Raw genomic sequence first — 24,525 nt, forward strand, 5'->3', positions numbered from 1 at the left:
GGGTTGTGTTTTAGTAGCGGCCAAGACAACTGTTTCAGATAATTAATGATGATTTTAAGAAGAGTTCAAAAATCCCAGAAAAAAGCACTGGGATTTAGATTTAAATCCGGATTTCAATGTTTCAGGGTCGAAGAAACCACTGTGAACGTGCGCATGGTTCTTGAAGAAATGAACCCTTGACTTGGATTGCCATGCAGAGAGAAAGTCACTATTCATTGGAAGCAAAGACAGTGATTACTATGGGAACACCCAGGAAAAGAACCGTTATTTCCAAGTAACTCTACTTGCATAAGCTCTAGAATCGTTCATCGAGTTAGATTAATTTAACGAATGAATCATTCATGAAGTTCATCTGTGGACAGGGACCGGTGGGCTTGCCAATTTTCATATCAAATTTCAGTTTTTTGAATTTCATTGGTCCGGGCTTCTGGTTCAGATTCGATTGATTATAATGTGGTTGCGTTCCTTTCTTTTGGCTGCAGCTTGAAAATGAGTAGAACAAATGAAACAATGAGGCTAACAGTTACAACTTTTGTGGGGATCATAGTTGGCTACTTCTTAGGGGTGTCCTTTCCTGCACTTTCATTCACAAAGGCATGCGGATTCGACTCTTCCTCTTATAGATTTGTTACAATTGTGTCTCGATCGGTAAAAGGCTTTTGAAGAAATGTTTTGTTTCATAAAACTTTGATGATCAATAGGCACATTTGTCATCAAGAATCTTTCCTTCCACCGACATTGCTGCCATTGACGACAAATACCCTGATATCCCGACTCAAACGCTGTTAAATCTGTGGTTTTCTCTTAAAGTTCGTAAAGGCATCTCACATGGATTTAACAATACCAAGGTACCCTTTTGTTTCATATGCAAATCAGGAGGTTTAAATTTTTTCACCTCCTCAATGGTTTTGTATGTAATGATAATTAATTGTCATTTGAATTTATGTGAGTTGAAGACATAAGTCTATTTTGATACGAATTTTAGTTTGGCTAAGAGACAGATGAAGAACATTTTCTGCTTGCTTCCCTTCATTTTCTAACTTGTTCTGATGATTTTTATGCAGATATGGGCCGCGACAAATCCCCGAGGCGCTGAGAGACTACCACCTGGTGTAATTGTAGCCGAGTCTGATTTTTATATGCGCAGATTATATGGTGTTCCTGACGAGGTGTGTTTGTTGCCATAATGTAATCGGAATGGTCAATTTTTTGCTTCACAGTTTAGAATAAGAGGATAAGATATAACAGTCTTATTTTTTTAAATACGAAATAACGAATGGCTGTGGCACAGGATTTGATCATAAAACCGAGGTATCTAATGACCTTTACTGTTGGATTGGAGCAGAAAATGAATATTGATGCTGCAGTGAAGAAGGTGACAGGGGATTCCATTTTAGTGCTAATTTTACCATTTCTATTTCATTGATTCATGAATTTGTACAGTTGACAGAAAACTTCACAATTTTGTTATTTCACTATGATAATCGGACAAGTGAATGGGAAGAATTCGAGTGGTCGAAAAGAGCCATCCACGTGAGTGTGCGGAAGCAGACTAAATGGTAACTATAAAGATGAGTCTTTTTTATGGTCTCTCCCACACTGCCTGCTGCAACGGATAACTGTATGATCGTATTATTTTCATTCTCGCAAGGTGGTATGCAAAGCGCTTTTTGCACCCGGATATAGTGGCACCATACGATTATATATTTATATGGGATGAAGATTTAGGCGTGGAGAATTTTGGCTTTGAGGAGTAAGTAGAAACAATTGATATCTTTCCATCTTTTAGCTGATACTAAAGAGAAAATATTTGCTGAAATTACATGCTTACATTGCAGATATATAAAACTTGTGAAGAAGCATGGTTTGGATATTTCGCAACCCGGTTTATCCCCAGATAGTGGAATGACATGGGAGATGACGCGAAGACGAAATGACACTGAAGTTCACAAGTATGAAAAGCAAAATTGTGTAGCGTGAATTATTTTGTCCCAGATGATTGTTGAAACTTTACCACTTAGGATCTAATAATTCCTCTTCACAGAGATGCAGAGGAAAAGCAAGACTGGTGCAGAGAGGGTTTACCGCCATGTGCAGCGTATGTTGACGAATAAATATTAGCAATGTGATAATGTAATAGTTCTACTCACCAAGAAGGGCGTGCTCTTTTCTTTTTCTTTTATGTACAGATTTGTCGAGATCATGGCGCCGGTGTTTTCTCGTGAAGCATGGCGCTGTGTCTGGCATATGATTCAGGTACATAAACGTTTAGTTTAACATTTTCTATAACTAAGCCGAGCCCCGAAAACACAGTGAAATCTGAAACATTTATGCCATTTGCTACAGAATGACTTGGTCCATGGATGGGGGCTTGATTTTGCGCTTAGGAAATGTGTGGAGGTCAGTAGTGAAAAGGCTACGTAAAGTAACTAAGTTCAGTCCATCTTTACTCATAGAGATTAACTATGTGCTTTCTGCGTCGTTCCTCAAGCCGGCTCGTGAAAAGATGGGAGTCGTGGATTCTCAATGGATCGTGCACCATACCATTCCTTCACTTGGAAATCAGGTATGCTACACATTATACTAAAATGTCAGGCGAATCGATGCACGTGAAATTTCTGGTTTTACACTCATTTCAACAGGGTGAGGCCAAGAATGGCAAGACACCATGGGAAGGGGTACGTATAGAAACTAACTGCAGCCTAAAAATGCCTTTTTTTTCTTCATTCATTCATCATGTAACTGAGTGAATCCTTTTGGTTTAGGTACATGAGAGGTGTAAAAACGAATGGACAATGTTTCAAGACCGTCTTTCGGCTGCAGAAGAAGCCTACTACAAGGAAATGGGAATTGATCCACCCAACTCTACGGCTAGATAACAAAAAAACTGTCGAAATTCACTCTCTTATCAGATTTTGATAGTAGCAGATGTACAAGCCGGCCATGCTCTCTCTGTTTCTTCCTAGTTGATGATTAATTTCTCTCCTTCGGATTATGGTTCGGTCAACTTCTTTTAGTCCGGGCTGACTTGCATTATTGTTTTATTCAAGTCCAAATTAGAATCTCACTCTTATCCAAATATATCAAACTCCAGTGGATTTTGTTTCCACCTTTCAGAAAAAGAACTACAAATCTCAACATTCAACACTAATGGTCTATGCAGGCAAAAAATTGATTAACAGTTATGGGTTCTTCCAATGAACCAAATACAAGAGAACAACAGAATCTTTGCAATAATGTAACATTCTTGAATCAAGCATGCCCCGCGAAATAGAACCAAAAAAATTGGTCCCAGAAACGAAACAATGACCTGGTGAGAAAGCGACGGGTGAATAAGATGACACCATGGAATACTCTGCGAGTATTCAAATGAATGGATACAAGCAAGTCTGGCTTGGTTAAATGACGAGCCAAAACTTTCATATTCTTGAAAATGAAATTAAATTAAATGTGTTCCATTTCCAACAGGAGAGAAAAAAGTGACAATTAAATGACTTCAAGCGTGCTGATTTAGCTATCATGTCATTTTTACGATGGCTTCTTTCAATCAGTATACAGAAAATTCGGTAGACACAACTTGCAGTTCAAAATACACGGTGAAGGATCCAAATTGATTATTCCGACAAGAAAGCCGACAGGACTCTCCTTCAGATCGATAGTATTACTAATCTTGAGCTAAAATCTAGCCGGAACAAAAAAATATGCTATGTGGAATTCCTTTCAAGTAGAAGACGTTGCATTAATCAAGAGGCAACCTTTATTATTTGAAGGATGGAGAATTTGCTTACCACTTTATGATACACAATTAAGCAAGAAAATATAACTACGTCAATTAGGCCACGTACGTTTGTACCTCTTCTATACATAGCAATAAACAGAGCACTTAATTTCGAATTCCCCGAGATTTATTATAGCAAATCATCAATCGAGACACACAACCTCAATAAATTTACTAGATGCTACTATCCTGGCGGTATCGGAAAGTTTGTTCTGCTCCACTTCCAGTTGTCTCAAGCGCTTAGATTTTAGCACAAGTAACTCAACTCCCTCCATTTCAATTCCACAGCAAGTTATATCAACACTCTGCAAGTTCTCACAGCTCCTAACCATTGAGGCCACAGATTTCTCGGTCAATCCACGGCAGCCTCTAAGTTTCAATTCAATCAAGAAATTACATGAAGCGAGCATCAGAGTTAGCTCCTTATCGACCATCATTTCGTTAAAAGATAAATCCAACTTCCTCAGTCTCTTTAAATCCTGTCCTAAAGCGGTCAATAAACCAGATTCTCTCTCCACCACATCGCAATTTATCAAAGCGAGCTCCTCAAGCTTAACACCTATCGTCCTCGCAAAAACTTTCAACCCATCCCCAGTAACAAGACAGCAATTTTCCAACCTTAAACTTGTCAAACCCCTGAAATTCAAATTCTCAGCCAAAGCAATCAAATGAGTGTTATCAAGATCAAGAGGCAATCTTAATTCAAGTCTTTTCAAGTTGCATTTGCTTTGATTAATAAATTGCATAATACCCTCTTGGCTGCCACCATCATAAATCAGCAGAGATTCCAAAGAATCACAATTCTCTGCCACTTTCAGCAATACCCCATCAACTATACTCCTACAAGCCCTCAACTCCAGTTCCTGGAGACCCTTCAAGATTTTCACAAAACCCGAAACGCAAGCGTAGTCTCCCAAACTCGCACAGCTCTGGAGCTGCAGTTTTTTAATGTTCCTACAATTTCTCCAGAGCAACCCAAGGCCAAGATCCTCGGACACAATTCCAGATAAAGATAGATTATCCAAACCTAACTCCGCATCAAAAGCATCTATTTTTTCTTCAACCCCATAAGAATCCAGCACCGACACAGGGCTCGTGAAAAATAGGGAAAGACATTTCAGACCACTGAAACAACGAAGCCAATGAAAACATAGGGGTCTGGAGAGAGCGACGGAAATAGAAGAAAGATGAGCACAAGAAGTCGAGATAACAACCAGAGAGAAGGGTGAGAGTGGATTGGTCAAGTAGCGGAGCTTGCGCAGCTTGGGGCAAGCAACAGAGATAGAGAGCAAGAGATTGTCACCAACTCCGGCGAGTGGCGAGGTGGCGATAGAAAGATTAGTGAGAAAATGGTGCTGGGAAAGAAAGGACGAGAAAGAAGCGATGGTGGTGGGGTCATATGGAGGGGGAAGATAGAGAGAAAGAGAGGTGGTAGAAGAACGTAGGAGGCGGCGCCACCTCTTAGAGACAAGGGATACGGCGGCCAACGACGGCGGCCGTAAGCGGTGGAAGATTTCCTGTAGAAGCTCATCGCAGAGAAGAGTGTCCATTGTTCGATAAAAGTCTCTCTCTTGTTATTTATTATTTGGTCTACGATACAACAAAGTTGCTAGTATATAATATAGTTGCTACCCCTCGTTGGTATTATATATTTTTATTTTTTTTAAATAAATTATAAATTTCTAAACCACGAATTTTAAATACATTGTCTTTTTCTTTTTTATTTAACTCGATTTTTTTTTAAAAAAAATTAAACAAAAATTGTAATCAAACTTAAAATAATGTTATTAAAAAAAGATAAAATATTTTTATATGTGATATGAGTTGATCTGATTTATAAAAATTATTAAAATTAATATTTTTTTGATAAAAATGATATGATTTCATAAATTAGATTATGTCAGAAATTGATATTATGAAATTGATTGGTTGAGATATTTTTGTGATAAATTAAAAATAAAAGTAAATAGAATTTTATGGGCCCAAAACGCTGTCTATTTATAACATATAAAATTATTAAATAATTAATTAGTTGTGAGATAGGAGTGTTCTGGTGGAGAATAAAGATGCCGTGGGAAGGACCAACTTTTCCATCTCAAAACAAATTAAAATGTTTGGTGATGGAAAAGGAAATGAAACGTCCACTTTAATTTCTTCTTTTAGATTTCGAATTTTGTAAATTATTTTTTTCTTCGAAAATAAAGTATAAAATTATTTTGGTAGTTTGTAATATGCAATATCTCATCGTTAAATTAGATTCTTAAAATAAATTGTTAGATAAATAAAAATTCGACATGGGAAAAATAGTGAGAAATTTTTTTTGTATAATTTTATAAAGAGTAGGAATCTTGTGAGACGATCTCACGAATCTTTATCTGTGAGACGGATCAACTTTACCGATATTCACAATAAAAAGTAATATATTTTCATTGATGACCTAAATAAGATATTTGTCTCACAAAATACGATGCGTGAGACCTTCTCACACAAGTTTTTGCATTTTATAAATACAAGTTGGCTCGATGCTATTTGTTAAAAAGTTTTTGCAATATCTTAATAACTTATTTTTAGTGTTGCTAGATATTTTTTTAATATTATATTTTTTGCAATATCTTAATAACGGTTGAAAATTAATATTTAAAACATGTGTGTTGAATATTTGAATGTTGAAAATAAGAGTTGTAAATATTGAAAAAGGAGTGTGTGATGATGTAGGTAATGATGTAATTTATTTTTGAATTATTTGTAAAGATTTTCTATAAATAGATCTCTCATTTGTGTAGAAAAACACAATTGAGTTGAGAGAAAAATATTATAAAGTGTGTAGTGTGATAATTTTAAAAGTTTGAGATTTTTACTTTTTACCGTAAATTTTTACTTTTTCACAACACGTTATCAGCACGAAGCTCTAAAAGTCCTCCATATTTTTTCAAGCTACAAAACAGAAGAAAAAGATAACAAAAGTAATAATATTTATTTTACTGTTTATTTATTTATTGTGTATATATTTAATATATAATATAATCTTATTATATAATAAAGATCAGAAATAATAAAAATAAATTTTTCAAAAACTTGTTATAAATCCTGGAAGGATGTTAAGACGACATCCCACACTCCCGGTAAGGGATACGACAAGTATAAAAGCCTATACGGTTTTTAAACAAAATATCTTATGACAACTCATTATAATAATGTGATATGATATACATAATTATTTAAACATGACTAATATTATATACACCATATTATTACCATAAAATTATACAAATACATACATTTATTTTTTTTTGTACACCAACGGTCATAAACGGTAACAAAACGGCTAGTTTTTGCCCTATAAATATGATCTCTCAAACACATTCAATCACTCCAACTTTCTCTTCTTATCTAAAAATTATTCTTCATTAAATTTTCGAAGAAAAAAGAAGATGGCTTTCTCAAGGTTATTTTTAATTATTTTGGTTATATTACTCACGAATCTTGTATTTATCGGAGAATATCCTCCTCGTGTGTTTTCTTTATTTTTACAAATACTTGTATTTGTTGTTTATACATTACTTTGTATTGCAATATTCATTAACTAATAAAATGCATCATAATTTTTTTTACTACCACCATGTCAAACTTGACAAAGCTCGAATTTGTTGCACTCGACATTACGGGGAAAAATTATATGTCATGGACTCTCGATGTAGAAATGCATCTTGAGTCATTGGGTCTAAGCGAGACTATTAAAGAAAATGATATATCTTCATCACAAGAAAAAGCAAAAGCAAAAGCAATAATATTTTTGCGCCGACATCTTGATGAAGGTTTGAAATGTGAAAAGGAGACCAACTGAGCACCTTTGCAAACTTTATAAAGAATCAATAAAGGAGAAAGAAAAAGAGACCAACTTCGCTGAACACAGTGAACCTTTGAGTGATTCAACTCATTTTGATGCTGGATATTTTCTGATTGATTTCTCAGACAATGATCAATTTGCTGGTGGAATAAATATGTAAAATATTTTATTTTTTCATGTACTCGTATGATAATGTTTTATAGTGTGTTATATTTTTAAATATGTATTGTATTGTATTTTATTTTTATAAATGTATTGTCAGTAATTTTATTTCATTGCATATTTTTTTGAAGTTCAAATATGGAAAATGCTATGAACCAAGCTGAAGTTTGCATACCTGATAGTGGTACAACGCACACTATCCTCCGAGATAAAAGATATTTCTTGGAACTAAAACCAACAAAAACAATGGTGAATACAATATCAGGTCCTGTAGACTTGATTAAAGGATGTAGTAAAGCACAATTTTTATTACCTAATGGTACAAAAATTTTGTTACCTAATGGTACAAAATTTTTTATCAATGATGCTTTGTATTCACCACAATCGAAAAGAGATTTGTTGAGTTTTAATGATATATATTCTCATGGGTATGATACTCAAACAATAAATGAAAGAAATGAGAAATATATGTGTCTTATCACATAAAAATCAGGAAAGAAATATGTGATTGAAAAACTATCAATGCTCCCTACTGGATTGCATTATACACATATAAGTCCCATTGAATCAAACATGGTAGTTGATAATTCTTCAATATTAACCAATTGACATGATCGATTAGGACATCCTGGTTCAACAATGATGCGAAGAATTATAGAAAATACACATGGTTATCTATTGAAAGACCAGAAGATCTTTCAGAATAATAAGTTTCAATGTAAAGCATGTTCTCTTGGAAAACTTATTATAAGACCATCACCAGCCAAAATCCAAACTGAATCACCAATGTTTCTTGAACGTATTCAGGGTGATATTTGTGGACCAATCCATCTACCATGTGGACCATTCAGATACTTTATGGTATTGATTGATGCCTCCAGCAGATGGTCACATGCATGTTTATTGTCAACTCGAAATGTTGCATTTGCAAGATTACTTGCTCAAATAATAAAATTGAGAAATCAATTTTCCGATTATACAATCAAGAAAATTAGACTTGATAATGCTGGTGAATTTGATTCCCAGACTTTCAATGATTATTGTATGTCTATGGGAATCATTGTTGAGCATCATGTTGCTCATGTCCATACACAGAATGGATTGGCTGAATCATTGATTAAACGTCTGCAAATGATTGCTAGACCAATGATTATGAAAACAAAGCTCCTTATTTCTATATGAGGACATGCAATTTTACATTCTTCTGCATTAATTCGCATCAGACCAAGTGCATATCATAAATCCTCCCCATTGCAGCTTGCATTTGGTAAAGAACCAGACATTTCTCATCTGAGTATTTTTGGATGTATGGTGTATGTGCCTATTGCACCACCTCAACGAAAGAAAATGGGACCTCAAAGAAAGATTGGAATTTATATCGGTTATGATAGTCCATCAATCATTCGATATCTTGAACCTCAGACAGGCGACGTGTTCACAGCACGTTTTGGTGATTGTCATTTTAATGAGGAAATCTTCCCAATATTAAGGGGAGAACAGAAACATACCGAAAAAGAAATTACATGCTATGTATCATCATTGTTACATCTGGATCCAAGAACAAAACAATGTGAAAAAGATGTACAACAAATTATGCACTTGCAAAGAATAACAAATCAAATACCAGATGCATTTGCAGACACAAAAGAGGTAACTAAATCATATATACCTGCTGCAAATGCCCATGCTCGAATTGCAATTCCGAAGAAACAAATTGAAGATACTCATGATGTCATTAAACGCCTGAAACGTGGAAGGCCAGTTGGGTCCAAGGATAAAAATCCACGAAAAAGAAAATTAATAGAGAAACACAATGATCACAAAATAAAGAATGATGTTCCTGAAGAAACACATAATGATCACAAAATAGAGAATGATGTTCCTGAAGAAACACATGATCATGAAAATGTTCTGTCAGAACCACAAACTGACAAGAATCGTGAAATCTCTATCAATTATACTAATACTGGAAAAATATGGAACAGAAAATATATAGAAGAAATTGATGATTTATTTTCTTATAATGTGACAATCGACATCATAAATGATAATGAAGATCATGAACCAAAATCTTTTGGTGAATGTAAAAATCGGCAGGATTGGATAAAATGGAAAGATGCCATCTAGGTTGAATTAGATTCGCTAAATAAACGTAATGTTTTTGGACTTATAGTCCTTACACTTGAAGGTGTAAAACCTTTTGGATACAAATGGGTTTTTATTCGAAAGCGAAATGAGAAAAATGAAATAGTAAGATATAAAGCTCGACTTGTTGCACAAGGTTTTTCTCAAAGGCTTGGAATTGATTATGAAGAAACGTATTCTCCTGTGATGGATGCAATTACGTTTCGGTATTTGATTAGTTTGGCGGTATCTGAAAATTTAGAAATGCGTCTTATAGATGTTGTTACAGCTTACTTATATGGATCACTTGATAGTAATATATATATGAAAATCCCTGAGGGATTTAAGATGCCTGAAGCACAAAGTTCAAAACCCAGATAATGTTATTATGTGAAATTACAAAGATCATTATATTGGTTAAAGCAATCTGGCCGAATGTGGTATAATCGGCTAAGTGATCACTTGATGAAAAATAGATATGTAAATAATTCAATATGTCCTTGTGTTTTAATTAAGAAAACAACATCCGGATGCGTAATTATTGCTGTATATGTTGATGATTTAAACATCATTGGAACAAATAATGAAATTCATGAAGTTGTGTCATACTTTAAGGAAGAATTTGAAATGAAAGATATTGGATCATTAAACATAGAAAAAGATCCATTCCGTCCATGTGAAGATGATGAAGATATTCTTGGTCCAGAAGTACCATATCTAAATGCTATCGGTGCCCTTATGTATCTTACAAATTTTACAAGGCCTGATATATCTTTCGCCGTAAATTTATTGACAAGATTTAGCACATATCCAACCAAGAGACACTAGAATGGAATTAAACATATATTCCGTTATCTACGAGGAACGACAGATTTGGGACTTTTGTATTCAAAATATGCTAATCCAAGTATAATTGGTTATGCCGATGCTGGATACTTATCTGATCCACACAAGGCACGTTCTCAAACTGGATATGTATTTATTCGTGGAGGCACTGCAATTTCTTGGCGTTCACAGAAACAAACACTCGTAACAACTTCATCAAATCATGCCGAGATTATTGCACTACATGAAGCAAGCTGTGAATGTGTGTGGTTAAAATCAATGACCCAACATATCAAAATCTCATATGGATTATCATTCGACGAGAAGCCTGTAATACTATATGAAGATAATGCTGCATGTGTTGCTCAAATGAAAGAAGGATACATAAAAAGCGATAGAACTAAACATATTCCTCCTAAGTTCTTCGCATTCACCAAGGAGCTTGAGAAGAATAAATGTATTGATGTTCGTCACATTCAATCAAGTGAAAACTCATCAGATCTCTTCACAAAGGCACTTCCTACGACAATATTCAGAAAGTATATATATAATATTGGGATGCGCAATCTACAAAATTTGTGAAGAATTGTTCGTGTCAACATAAGGGGGAGTTTACGTGACTGCACTCTTTTTCCCTTACTATGGTTTTTATCCCAATGAGTTTTTCCTAGTAAGGTTTTTAACAAGGCAGTATAAAAACACGTAATGAAGACAATCATTGTATTATGATCATCATTACAAGGAGGAGTGTTGAAAATTAATATTTAAAACATGTGTGTTGAATATTTGAATGTTGAAAATAAGAGTTGTAAATATTGAAAATTAGTATGTGATGATGTAGGTAATGATGAATTTATTTTTGGATTATTTGTAAAGATTTTCTATAAATAGATATCTCATTTGTGTAGAAAAACACAATTGAGTTGAGAGAAAAATATTATAAAGTGTGTAGTGTGATAATTTTGAGAGTTTGAGATTTTTACTTTTTACCGTAAATTTTTACTTTTTCACAACAATAACTTATTTTTAGTGGTGCTAGATATTATAGTGTTGCTAGATATTTTTTAAATATTATATTTTTTGCAATATCTTAATAACTTATTTTTAGTGTTGCTAGATATTTTTTTAATATTATATTTTTTGCAATATCTTAATAACGGTTGAAAATTAATATTTAAAACATGTGTGTTGAATATTTGAATGTTGAAAATAAGAGTTGTAAATATTGAAAAAGGAGTGTGTGATGATGTAGGTAATGATGTAATTTATTTTTGAATTATTTGTAAAGATTTTCTATAAATAGATCTCTCATTTGTGTAGAAAAACACAATTGAGTTGAGAGAAAAATATTATAAAGTGTGTAGTGTGATAATTTTAAAAGTTTGAGATTTTTACTTTTTACCGTAAATTTTTACTTTTTCACAACACGTTATCAGCACGAAGCTCTAAAAGTCCTCCATATTTTTTCAAGCTACAAAACAGAAGAAAAAGATAACAAAAGTAATAATATTTATTTTACTGTTTATTTATTTATTGTGTATATATTTAATATATAATATAATCTTATTATATAATAAAGATCAGAAATAATAAAAATAAATTTTTCAAAAACTTGTTATAAATCCTGGAAGGATGTTAAGACGACATCCCACACTCCCGGTAAGGGATACGACAAGTATAAAAGCCTATAAGGTTTTTNGGACGACTGACAAATTGCAAGATGAGAAGAATCATCATCCAAGAGGAATTGTAAAGGTATAATCGGAAATGACAGAGACGACATAATGGATATGTCTCTTTATAAAAAATATATATATAAAATATACAAAAATACTATGTCGTGAGTCAATTTTTGAGATGAATCTCTGAACCGGTCCAATCCATGGAAAAAATATTAATCTCTATGTTAAAATGATTATTTTTTTATATATATAATATATTTGGTTACTTCTCGATGCATGTAACATATTGGGTCACACAAAAAATACAATCAAATAATAAATAAGAGAAGAGTGATTAAAAAAAATTGCACGATAGAAAAAGATAGACAGGTAAATTCATGTTTTCGGAGCTTTGCGAGTCATTAAATTTGCAAAAGTGTTTGGGAAAATTTAACCTTGAATTTGATTAGCATGCTATCAAAAATGCTTATTTTTTCATAAATAATTATATTTAAAATAAAATAAAAATAAAAAACAAAAACTTAAACATTAACTTTTAATTGAAAAAGTATGCTAATCTCATCCCATCAAAAATATTAATATACATGATTTATATTTTTAATTCAATTTGATCTAATGACATGAAAACTCGCTGCCGCTATACTTTGGTACGCATTGATAAACCTCATAACTAATGTAATAATTTATGAATCACGTTGGGTACGAGCTGTGTGAAAATAACTAATTATGACATTTTAAATCATGTTGGGTACGAACTGTGTGACAAACTCGTCCGATAAAATGTTGATAAGAGAAATAAAACTTCTGACCTCTGTTCAAAACTCATTTATTAGACAAACTCAAACACCCTCTCGAGACAAAATCTAATAATCTATACTATCTATATAATTTTATTAAGTTCAAAACACTTAGAGTAACTAACTTTGGTGTCATGGTCTGTTTTAATAATTCTATATATTAATAAAATGTTAAAATTTTAATGCAAGTTATATGTAGTTCAGCAGATAGAGTCATTGTTTCTTGAGGTTTAGGTTAGAGGTTCAATTCTTACTAAGGTCATTTTTTTATTCTTTTAATTTTCAATTTATTTTTTAATTTATATATCAAAATTACAGTGTAGTCCTTCACTATTTCTTATAATTATATTTTGATCCTCATTTAAATATAAATAAAACAAATTATAAAAAATATTATACAAGCACGCAAACGCGTGCATTGGTGCACTAGTATTAATTATGAAAAAGATGCACTGCTGATAAATACTCATTATGCATGTTGATGCCATATACAAAGATATGTATCCAATTTTGGACAATATCAACGATGAGAATGATTTTTTCAACAAAACACCCTCTCCACGATTAAAACCCTACGTCATTGTTTGATTTGTATGATTTGATAAGTAAATCGTATATAATAAGAGTGATTATAAAATAAAATAAAAAGATAAATAACACAGTGTGATAATTTATATGATGTTTGATATGATTTTAAATTAATTGTTTATTTTTGTTAATTATATTATGATTACTAAAATGTCCTCATTATATATTAATTAATAATATAGTATTAAAATGATTGAATAAATAAATAATTTTTTTAGAACTAATTTATTTAAAAAATAATAAATAAAATTTAAATATTATATTAATTATTAAATTTTCACTAATTTCATTTTCTGAAGAGAACTAACAAAAATAGAAAATCAGACAAATTTAGATAATAAAAGAATACTAATTCAAGATAATTATTATTATAGCTATAATAATTATACATATATCGTTTTTCCAGAGAAATTTCCATATTTCCGCCCCAAAACCCCGCGCACTAAAACCCTAGTTTCCAAAATTTCTTCTTCACCTGATGATCACCTCTCTTCCTCGATTTTCACCTGAGAAAAATGCTACCATTTGCTCCAGTTCTGCTTTATGCTCTCCTCCTGCTGCTGCATCATGCGAAATCGTTGTCGAGCTCCGGCCCTCACGTTGCCGATGTTAACATACTCTTGCCTCCCAAAATGACTTACCCAGTTGAATACAGACTTCAAGGCAGCGACGGTTGCTTCAAATGGTACGTTGTACATCCACTATGTTGAATCCAACTCCTGGGTTCATGTTTATGTCTTCTTGTGTGGTGAGAAGTAGCTGGTTTTGGTTATGAGTTGTGTGTTTGTTTGGTGCTTGATTAGGTCATGGGATCACCAAGACATTTTATCTGTGTTTCCGGAGTACAATTCGAGTAGTCGTTGCTCGAAGAGTGCCCGATTGAATTCCATTGCTCCATATGGCGGGAGAAAGGAGACTGCTGTTTACGCAACTGATTTGAACTCTGGAATGGTGATTCGCTGCAAGGTTTACATTGACGCTATCTCGAGGATCCAGATATTTCATAACTCCATCAAGCTTGACCTCGACGGGTTGGCTACTCTTCGTGTTCGGGCCTTTGATAGTGAAGGTAATGCTGAAAATATACTGGCTCGTCACTTTTGGAATGCGTGGCTTTTTTCCCCTCTCTCTTCCATTTTATTCTCTTTCGGCACATTCTTTTACACATATTTCGAGTTTCATGTGTAAGCAACGCTTTTTTTTTTCTTTTTTTGGTGGGGTGGGGGTTGGTTTATTTTGAAGTACAGTAAATTTCAAAATTTTCAAGTTGTTAGAGTACTCCTTGGTCAGAATCATAAGCTTCATTTTTTATGAAAATAATGATATGAGAGGAGATCGAAAGCCATGAGGAGGTCATTGGCTCGTGTGGCTTTTTATCTTTTTGTTGCATACTGCTGCATTTTGTTAACATTTCTTGCACAACGAGTCCACATGTGTTTTCCGCGTGCGAAAGTGCTCGTTTCTCTGTTTTGTGTACTGTCATAATTTATTTTCTCATTCTATCTCTGATACACAGAAAATGTATTTTCCTCATTGACGGGCCTGCGATTCAGTTGGCGACTGATGCCTGAAATTGATGGATTTCCTCATAACCTTATCCATGTTCCTTTGAAGGAATCTCCATTGAGCGATTGTGGTGGCTTGTGTGGCGACTTGGACATCGAGGTTAAGCTTGAAGACAGTGGTGTATATTCGGATCTGTTTGTAGTGAAAGGCACTGGAATTGGTCATAAGATAGTTTCTGTTCATTTGCTAGAACCATCATTCATGCATTTGGAAGATAAATTTGTTTTGACTGTTGCAGAAGCAATGTCATTGGATCCTCCATCACGTGTTTTTGTTCATATCGATGATGTTGTCAATTACAATCTGAAGGTTATTCGTAATAATAGTCCACATTTCGTAAGTTTGCCCTCTCTTTTCCATCAATGGTCAGTTTTGAATTCTTCAGTTGCTCAGGTGGAGAGCGAAATTTTTAAAGTTCATGCATTGGACATAGGGATGACCACAGTCGTTGTTGATGATGCTAGGGTTGTTGGGCACATGCAGACATCATCTCTTCATGCCGTCTTGCCTGATTCTTTGTTGTTTTTTATATCCCTTCTATCTCTACACGGAGATCTTTCTGAGGGCACTAGGCCCATTCTCTCTGTATCACGCTGGTATGTTGTTTATGGCAGACAATATCTCGTTGAGGTGAACGTTTTCTCGCCGGGACCTGGGGCACAAGAAATTTACATAACAGAAAGCGATGATATTGAAATTCATGATAGCAATGAGTTCTGGAATATTTTTCCAGTATCATATGCTATAATAAACAAACCGAATTATAGAATCCTTAATGCAAATTTATGTGGATTGGGAAGGCTGACTGCAACTTTGGCTTACAACAGTGGAGATGAAATGAGAATAGAAGTTCTTAAGGTTGTTCAAGAAGTCATGGTCTGTGATGAAGTTAAATTCACGATTAAACGAGAGATTGGTGCTTCCGACAGTATTATCCTCCCGTGGGTCCCTGGTGTGTATCAGGATTTGGAGTTGGAAGCAAGTGGAGGTTGCGCAATGTCTTCCAGTGACTATAAATGGTTTTCGTCAGATGTGGTTGCTGTGTCTGTTTCGGCTTTTGGAATTGTTCAGGCAAAAAAGCCAGGAAAAGCAACTATCCGAGCAATGTCTATCTTTGATTCATTGAATTATGATGAAGTGGTTGTTGAAGTTACGTTGCCCTCTTCAATGGCTATGCTTCCTGGATTTCCTGTGGAGACTTCTGTTGGAACATATCTTCATGTTTCTATGACACTAAAGGCACCAGGTGGATCCTACTTCTATGCATGTGATGCTTTCAGGTATTTGGTGAAATGGAGAACTGAAGGTGAGTGTAATGCCCGAGATTTTGATTCTGTTAAGCTGAGATTCTTGATTGTGAATAGATGTGATTATAGACGGATCAGTCCAAGACCGGATTGGGCCAAGTATATGACTTACACAAGTTTTGAACAGAACTATCGGCGCCCGAGCGGTAGATTTTGACCGCCCGAGCGCCATGGTTCGACAAGTATATGTTTTGGGCAGAAGATGCGGCGCCCGAGCGGTAATTTATAACCGCCCGAGCGCCAATGGACAATAGCTAAGCATCCGGGCAGAACATTCCGCACCCGAGCGGTGATGTTTAACCGCCCGAGCGCCACCTAAGTTTGATGAAATTGTGCCACGTTTCAATTGCATGCAACCGGATGTATGTATATATATATATATGTACAAATCGAAATTCATCCTGGAGGAATTCGAAGAAAGAGGAATCGAGAAGCTCCGAGAAATATCCTTACGCCTTTTATCGTGTAGATTTGTGATTTACGAAAGATCCGTCCGTCCGATTTGAAATCCGACTTCAGTACTGTGTTCCTATCGACGTAGGCTACAACTGGACGTAAGTTTTCTTACGTTTTGCTATGATCGGAACTTATGGTATTGTCAGAAACGGATATGATTCATATATGGTGTTTCTGATATAGTAGACATCGTATATTTGAAGTCAGACCGAAGAACAGATTGATTATGTAATTGTTATGATTTTCGGAGTTGATTTGATTGAGATTCGATATCAGAGTTGTATTGTTATTGATTATGAGTTTGGTTAGTATATCTGTGATGTTGAGAGTGACGGGGTTATCGAGACTGTATTATTATGCCGTCGAAACGTCAGTAGAATGATATTGATCAGATTCAGTATTGATTGAAATTGTATTGTTGTATCGTGACATTGATAAGATTGTGTTTTGATTTGAGTATTGATTTGAACAGATATTGAATAGAGTTATATATTGATATTGTGCCTGTTCGATATTGTCATTGCCAGATTGGGTATGGAGAGAGTTGAATTCGAGACTTCGACTTCGTCAAACGGAGAAGATAAAGGTATAAATTAATGTTGAGTTGGGATTGCACAACTCGAGTGAGGTTTTACTCGAGTTTCCCTAAATCACATACTTTATTCTATTGCATTGATATTTGCAATGAATGAATGAATTGATATGCTTGTTCTATTGATTTATAGATAGCAGGTATTAAATGATTGGTCTTGTGACAGAAGGGCCGGATAGTGAGGAATCGTCATTGGCCCATTGCACTTTGTCACATGATAGTGTATGGCGGAAGTGCCATAGTCTTTGACGGATAGGTCAGGACATCAGACGTTTGGTCATATCGAAGTGGATAGAATTGGAGTTGCTTCTATTACTGATGTTCGATATGGAAAGGGCCAAAGTTCGTGAATAAGAACGTACCACCACCCCGATCGCGAGTGTAGGTGGGTGTATGTTCTTATTCAGATCGGGATCCCTAGATTAGGACTGAGTCGAGTCTGAGTCTGAGAATCACGGAGAGTGATTCATTGCTTGATAGTGAATTTATGTTCCTGATTATGGTACATCTTTAGAATATAATTTATTATTGATATTGATTCATGTTTCGGATATTGATACATGCGATGAATATTTGATTCATATTTCTGATTTTGATACATGTTATGAATGCCTGTGATATGCTTTTATATTGTTTATATGATTGCATGTATACATGATTTATACTGAGAATGTAATTTTCACCGGAGTTATCCGGTTGTTGTCTTGTTTGTATGTGTGCATGACAACATGTGGGACAGGATCAGGGTCAAGAAGAGAACGAGGCTGGACTAGATAGCGTGGAGATCCGGGCCCAAAATTAAATTAGGACTCAACACTGATATGTAGTTGAACCTAGTTGAATTATCGTAGACAATACATGATTTGTATGTTTATATTTATTATGTATTTCGGATTGATTTACATTACGTTTCCGCTTTGCATTTAAAAAAAAAAATTTAGACCCTGTTATACAATTGATTGAATAATTCCTAAGAACGATTAAAATTGGAATTAGCGTCCGGGTCCCCACAGTGAGTCTTTTATAAATGTCATTGGAACTGTTGGTTTAGTTTTTCCAAACAAGCAGGAAGATGTTGAACTCAAATCCTTATCACATGGTCCTCCATGTGCTTGGACCCTTGTTTATGCATCTAATCATGGTCGCTCTGCGGTGCATGCAACATTGACTAAAGAAAATCAACATTTTGACCAGACTAGTATATTCCCCGTTGTTTTGAAAGCGTCTTCTAGTATTGCAGCATATTTACCTCTCATAGTGCATCAGGCGAGCAATGGGAACCAGTTTGGTGGTTATTGGTTTGACTTAGTTCACGCCAAGTCACAGAATCAGTTAAGTAATTTGGATCATCTATATCTTGTCCCTGGGACACACATGGATATAATGTTAAAAGGGGGACCAGAAAGGTGGGATCAAGATATTGAATATATTGGAACGGTGGAAGGTTCAGATGAACATCAATTGCATGTGAAAGATAGAGTGTTCATTTATCAAATACCAACCAGCAATGGTAATGCATACAGAATAGTATGTGAAAGTTTGGGGACTTTTAAACTCATTTTTAGTGTGGTAACTTAGTTGGAAAAGGTCATCCTTTGCCTGCTATAGCGGAAGTACAGTTATCATTTGCATGTAGTTTTCCATCTACCATTGTAATAAAAGCTGATGAAGCTTTGAATGCACCTCAAATTTTACAATCTGCTGTTCAGGCTAACCGTACACCAGTAGGAATTCGTGTATCTCCAATTACAGTTGCCAATGGACGGAGAATACGAGTGTCCTCAGTTGGTATTAGTGATTCTGGAAAACCATTTGCAAATTCATCTTCTCTCGATTTAAGGTGGGAACTTATTGGATGTCAAGGGATGGTATTTATAAATGATGCCTACAGTTCATCAACAGCAAAATCCAGTTGGGAGAGATTTTTAATCTTGAAAAATTCATCTGGACTGTGCACCATTTGCGCTACGGTTGTTTCCTTCATCGGTTCTATTGGCCATCATGATTTTACCAGGATGCCTGAAAGTTCAATGAATAATCTGACATATTCAATCCAACTGCAACTCGTTTCTACTCTTAGAGTTAGTCTAGAGTTTAGCTTGTTGTTTTTCAGTTATGATGCCAGGTTGAATTTCTCAATCAGTGGAGGGAGCTGCTTCTTGGATACTATGGTAAATGATACTCAAATTGTGGGCATTATACAAAAAACTCCAGCTCATCATTGTCAACATTTAATGTTGGCTCCTAAAAGCTTGGGGTCTGCACTTGTGACTGTTCATGATATTGGTCTTGTTCCTCCACTTGTTGCATCTTCTGAAGTCCAAGTTGCAGATATTGAGTGGCTAAATATTACAACTGGAGAATATATAAGCATCATGGAAGGAAATATGCAGTCTCTACATTTTTTGGCCGGGGTTGGGGAGGGGTGGAGCTTTGACTCTTCTGAGTTCATTTACATGAATATCCGTGTTCATATTGAAGACGATATGGTTGAGCTTGTGGAGGATTATGATTTTGCATTTGTGGGAGATGGGTATGTGCATGCGCCGAATTTCACCATCCGCAGTACTCATCTTGGGGTGACAACTATTCATCTTAGTACTGTCCAACATTCTGGACTTGAAATTGTGAGCGAACCCAGTCAAAGTGAAAATCTATGCCCCACCAAGAATACATCCCAGTGATATATTCCTAGTACCCGGTGCATCTTTTGTGCTCTCTGTATGAGGTGTTCCTAAACTCGGTACACATGCTCAATATGCGAGTATAGACGGTCTGACTGCAGGGGTTCACAAGTCTTCAGGCCGACTCTCAGCCATTTCTCCTGGGAACAGTACAGTAGTTGTCACAATATACAATACTGGTGATTTCTTGCGTTGTCAAGAATACGGCTCTGTTAAAGTTGGGATTTCTCCTTCAGCGATTCTGAATGTTCAGAGTGAACAACTTGCTGTTGATGCAAATACATTCTTCTCTGTCGGAAGGAAATTTATTTTCCTTTTACGGGCTTTGTAAATATTTCAATTGGACTGTGGAAGAAAGAAGATTCTGAATTTTCATGTGGCAAATCAAGCACCAGAAGTAGAGCATGACGGTTTAAGAAATATTCTTTCTGGTTCCTTGAACAAGAAAAAGAGTAGCTTTATCAAATTATGTATGGATTATCTGCTGGCAAGACAAATGTTACTGTTTCTTTCTCCTGTGATACCAGATTATCGAATTCATTTTCAAAGTCTGTGTTTTATAGTGCATCTAGATTACTGTGGGTGGTCTCTGATCTTCCACTTGCTCTTGGATCACCAATGATCTGGATCCTTCCTCCTCATTATACATCATCAGATTTATTACCTTTATTTTCTCATGGGTACAACAAAAGGGATCCACAAAGTGATAAACTGGCAATTGCGTATTCTCTGTTAGGGCATTACAATAGGAAGACTGAGGAGGTGCAGGATGCTGCAATACATATCAAAGGTGCTAAAATCATAACAAAGGGATTTGACAATCTTGTGTGCATCCAAGCGAAAGAAAGGTCTACTGAGAGAACTGAGGTTGCTTCTTGTGTGAAGATTACCGAGGTTGCTCAAATAAGAATTGTGACAGATGAGTTTCCTGTCCACGCGCTACCCATGGGTGCACAGCTTGATATTCCAATCAAATATCACGATGCTCTTGGAAATACATTTCACGAGGCTCATAATGTTACGCTGTTGGAAGCTGAAACCAACAATCCTTATGTTATCTCAATTGACAGCAGCTATCAAAATGGGGGCATCCATATTCTAGCAAAAAGCCAAGGGGTAGCCCTTTTACAGATATCCTTCATCAATAATCCTCAGAAATCAGAATATGTTCTGATTTCTGTCGGGCCACTCTTATATCCTCATAATCCAATCATGCACCAAGGAACCAGCCTTAATTTTGGCATTAAGGGCTTCGGGGATTCAAATTCAGGCCAGTGGTTTAGTGGCAATGCGAGTATTGTATCTGTGGAGAGACTATCTGGAAAAGCTGAAGCTATACGAGCAGGTCAAACCCATGTTAACTTCAAGAGTTCAAGTTTGCATCTTAGCACTCAGTTTACTGTGTTGGAGACAAATACTGTGTTGGTTGAGCCTCCAAAATAGGTACTTACAAATGTGCCATTTCAACTGAAGGGATACGCCTTCACATTAAAATTTAGTGATGCTTACTCGGACCTTCATGAAGCTGTCGGAAACAACATTCTATCCTTGTTTGAGTGTGCAGTCGACCCTCCTCACATTGGATTTTCTAAGCCATGGAAGGATCTTGACACTGATAATCTGTATTGCTTGTTTTTCCCTTATTCTCCAGAACATTTGGCACGATCAACTCCCAACTTGGGAGATACCGGACATCATACATCAGTTTCTGTCAGAGCTTCACTCAAAGGAAACCATCATATTTCTTGTTCTGCATCCGCTGTTTTTATTGGTGGCTTTACCGTACTTGAAATGGGCCAACATTCATTGCATCTTAACATGACACCAGAATCAAACAAGAGGATTGTAACCATTATCGGGAATACCGATATCAAGATCAATTGGTGTGACAGGGATCGCCTTTCCATTAGACCCATCAGGGAGGGGGTAGATTCCGGGGAACGGAAGCATGTGCGATATGAGGTCAAAGTTCTTGGAGGCGAGAGTTTTGAAGATCAACTCATCCTCTCACTCCCAGCAACGGGCCAAAGTGTTGAAATTTATGTTAGTTTTGAAGTTGAGGAGAGAAAAGCAGTGGTCAAAACAGCAGTTGTCACTTCATGGATTGGTGTAGTGACTATTTTCTTCTTATTGATATTAAATGTGACATTCCTGATATATTGCCTTGACAAACCTGATAGATCAGAACCCATTATTCGTTCTGGCACCCCAAGCGTGGAAGCACCTGTCACTCCTGACCGATCTAGCCCTGCCGTTGTAAATGATCAATCTCCTCGGACACCACAGCCGTTCATAGACTATGTTCGGGGGATATTGGATGAAACTCCATATTACAGGCAAGACTTCAGGGGGAGAATCAATCCTCAAAATACATATTAGCTCGCATCGAGTAAAATTTGCAGTGTATTTTAAGCCGCCTTGCCTCATCTTGTAAACTAACATGTAAGGGCCATCATTTCATAACAGTCTGTGTGTGTGAACTTAATGTCATATTATATGTTCCTTGTACAATTTTGTAGGACATAAGGATTACACATTTACACATGTTAATGGCCTTTGTGGATTAGGTGAGTTACCTTCATCTAGTAGTTTTTTCGATTTAATTGTTGAACATTTCCCACTATTTTTTGCTTATCTTTATGCAGATAAGATGTGGAAATTTACTAGTATATTGAGCTAATTTACCATGATAGACCTGATGATCAAGTGTCTTGTAATACATATTTACTGCTCGACAGTGAGGAAAGATGAGATCGTCTTGTACTGGTACAAAGTTTTGGCTGGTTTTCAGTTGAGAAATGTTAAAAGTTAAAGATAGTGCTTTATTTCCATCTATTCACCTTGGTGTGATCACCTATTGCCTCTTTATTATGTTGGCGTCAAGAATGTAAAAGCTAAGAACCCAAAACCTCTGCCGCCACTTTGCAAGTGTCAGAGAAACTATACAGCTGGTTTGGTGGAGGATATAGGAATTAGAAAATGTGTAGTGAAGGGATATGGTGGTTTTGGTGCTAATCATTGTGATGATTTCTCGCTATCTCTTTTTTTCGTTTTGTGAAGCATTAAGCAGTGGCGATGCCGTTGAACCCTTAAGTTTCACAAAAATATGGAAACAAGCCCAAGCCAAGGCTTTGCAGGGGGAACACAGGTGAGGCGAATCCCCAAGCACGTTTACGATACTGAGGTTATCTTGAAACATAATCCGGAAACTTTATCACCTCTGTTTGGTAACAAATATGGTGAGCCTGGTGAGAGTTATGCGGGATATGGTGACGGCGATTGTGGACATGATGTGACTATGGTAGCGGCAATAGTATCACAGGTTCTTTGCAAAATTGAATTGTCTATTACTTTATTTACTGGTTCATGTTTCTTAGTTCGTGAAAATTATTGGAAGAGAGTAGGGGTTTTGAGGAGAGGCATAATCTGAATCTAGTGTATTGTCACATACTTTTGTTGTGTGATTCATAATCAACTTGAATTAATAAATAATTTATTCACACATTAGTATTTGTTTTAGGTTTTAAATTAATTTTATTTTTTTAAAAAAGGTTTTAAATTAATTTTATAATATATTATCCAAATAATTCATCTATTATAATTTATAATATCGAATTTGTTAATGGCATTTTTTGGTTTTTGGTGGTTATTATCGAGTCTTCTACGAATTTAGTGCAGCAAGTTATCAACGATAATAAGTATCGAAAAAGGAATAGGAGAATTTTGTTGGGAAATTACACCCCCGAAGCGATGCCAATCACGATGATAATAGTACCCAAAAATGCGGAATAAAATAACCAACAAGAACACAAAGATTTTCGTTGTTCACCCAATATAGGCTACGTCCACGGAGCACTGCAACTCTTGTAAACTTGAAGAAATATTACAACAAGTGTATACACCAATACACTCAATATTTCTCACACTCCCAACCCGAGTATATCGAGAAAATAATTTCTCTAACTCACACAAAGAGAATTCCAGCACTCAAGAAAAAAATACACTCTTTTTTTTTCTATGCACTCTCTATTTATCAAAGCTAAAAAGCTTTTGATTTTGGGATCCAATAGCTGAAGGAATTGAGCTCTATTTATAACTAATTCCCTCGTCCAGCTTT

At 35.5% G+C, this 24,525-nt stretch overlaps 3 protein-coding genes across 3 annotated transcripts; 2 read left to right on the forward strand and 1 right to left on the reverse strand.

The window, feature by feature from the left end:
* Positions 1-485: 485 nt before the first annotated feature.
* Positions 486-3,107, forward strand: LOC140986714 (uncharacterized). The gene is made up of 13 exons (XM_073455041.1): positions 486-594; positions 702-848; positions 1,065-1,169; positions 1,292-1,375; positions 1,444-1,559; positions 1,652-1,753; positions 1,839-1,952; positions 2,045-2,098; positions 2,190-2,256; positions 2,347-2,400; positions 2,492-2,566; positions 2,643-2,678; positions 2,766-3,107. The coding sequence occupies exons 1-13, from the start codon at positions 490-492 to the stop codon at positions 2,877-2,879; spliced, it is 1,173 nt and encodes a 390-aa protein (XP_073311142.1). The 5' UTR covers positions 486-489; the 3' UTR covers positions 2,880-3,107.
* Positions 3,108-3,739: 632 nt separating this feature from the next.
* Positions 3,740-5,379, reverse strand: LOC140986895 (putative F-box/LRR-repeat protein 8). Its single transcript, XM_073455288.1, has one exon. It carries the CDS (start codon positions 5,326-5,328, stop codon positions 3,922-3,924), a length of 1,407 nt encoding a protein of 468 aa, XP_073311389.1. The 5' UTR covers positions 5,329-5,379; the 3' UTR covers positions 3,740-3,921.
* Positions 5,380-14,216: 8,837 nt separating this feature from the next.
* Positions 14,217-23,915, forward strand: LOC140986896 (nuclear pore complex protein GP210). The gene is given in 9 exon segments (XM_073455289.1): positions 14,217-14,488; positions 14,607-14,872; positions 15,320-16,679; positions 18,738-19,288; positions 19,291-20,360; positions 20,362-20,678; positions 20,680-20,753; positions 20,756-20,866; positions 20,869-23,915. Coding segments are annotated over 9 exon segments (5,838 nt in total). The 5' UTR covers positions 14,217-14,318; the 3' UTR covers positions 22,788-23,915.
* The last annotated feature ends 610 nt before the right edge of the window (positions 23,916-24,525 follow it).

Source organism: Primulina huaijiensis, chromosome 10 (genome assembly GCF_012295235.1).
Source record: "Primulina huaijiensis isolate GDHJ02 chromosome 10, ASM1229523v2, whole genome shotgun sequence".
NCBI classification, from domain to species: domain Eukaryota; kingdom Viridiplantae; phylum Streptophyta; class Magnoliopsida; order Lamiales; family Gesneriaceae; genus Primulina; species Primulina huaijiensis.

Excerpts from the sequence above, each read along its gene's own strand:
- LOC140986714 (XM_073455041.1), top strand. The coding sequence starts at position 490 with ATGAGTAGAACAAATGAAACAATGAGGCTAACAGTTACAACTTTTGTG. Across the intron at positions 1,560-1,651 it reads GTGCGGAAGCAGACTAAATG|GTGGTATGCAAAGCGCTTTT; the intron begins GTAACTATAAAG and ends CATTCTCGCAAG. Across the intron at positions 2,099-2,189 it reads GGTTTACCGCCATGTGCAGC|ATTTGTCGAGATCATGGCGC; the intron begins GTATGTTGACGA and ends TTTTATGTACAG.
- LOC140986895 (XM_073455288.1), bottom strand. The coding sequence starts at position 5,328 with ATGGACACTCTTCTCTGCGATGAGCTTCTACAGGAAATCTTCCACCGC.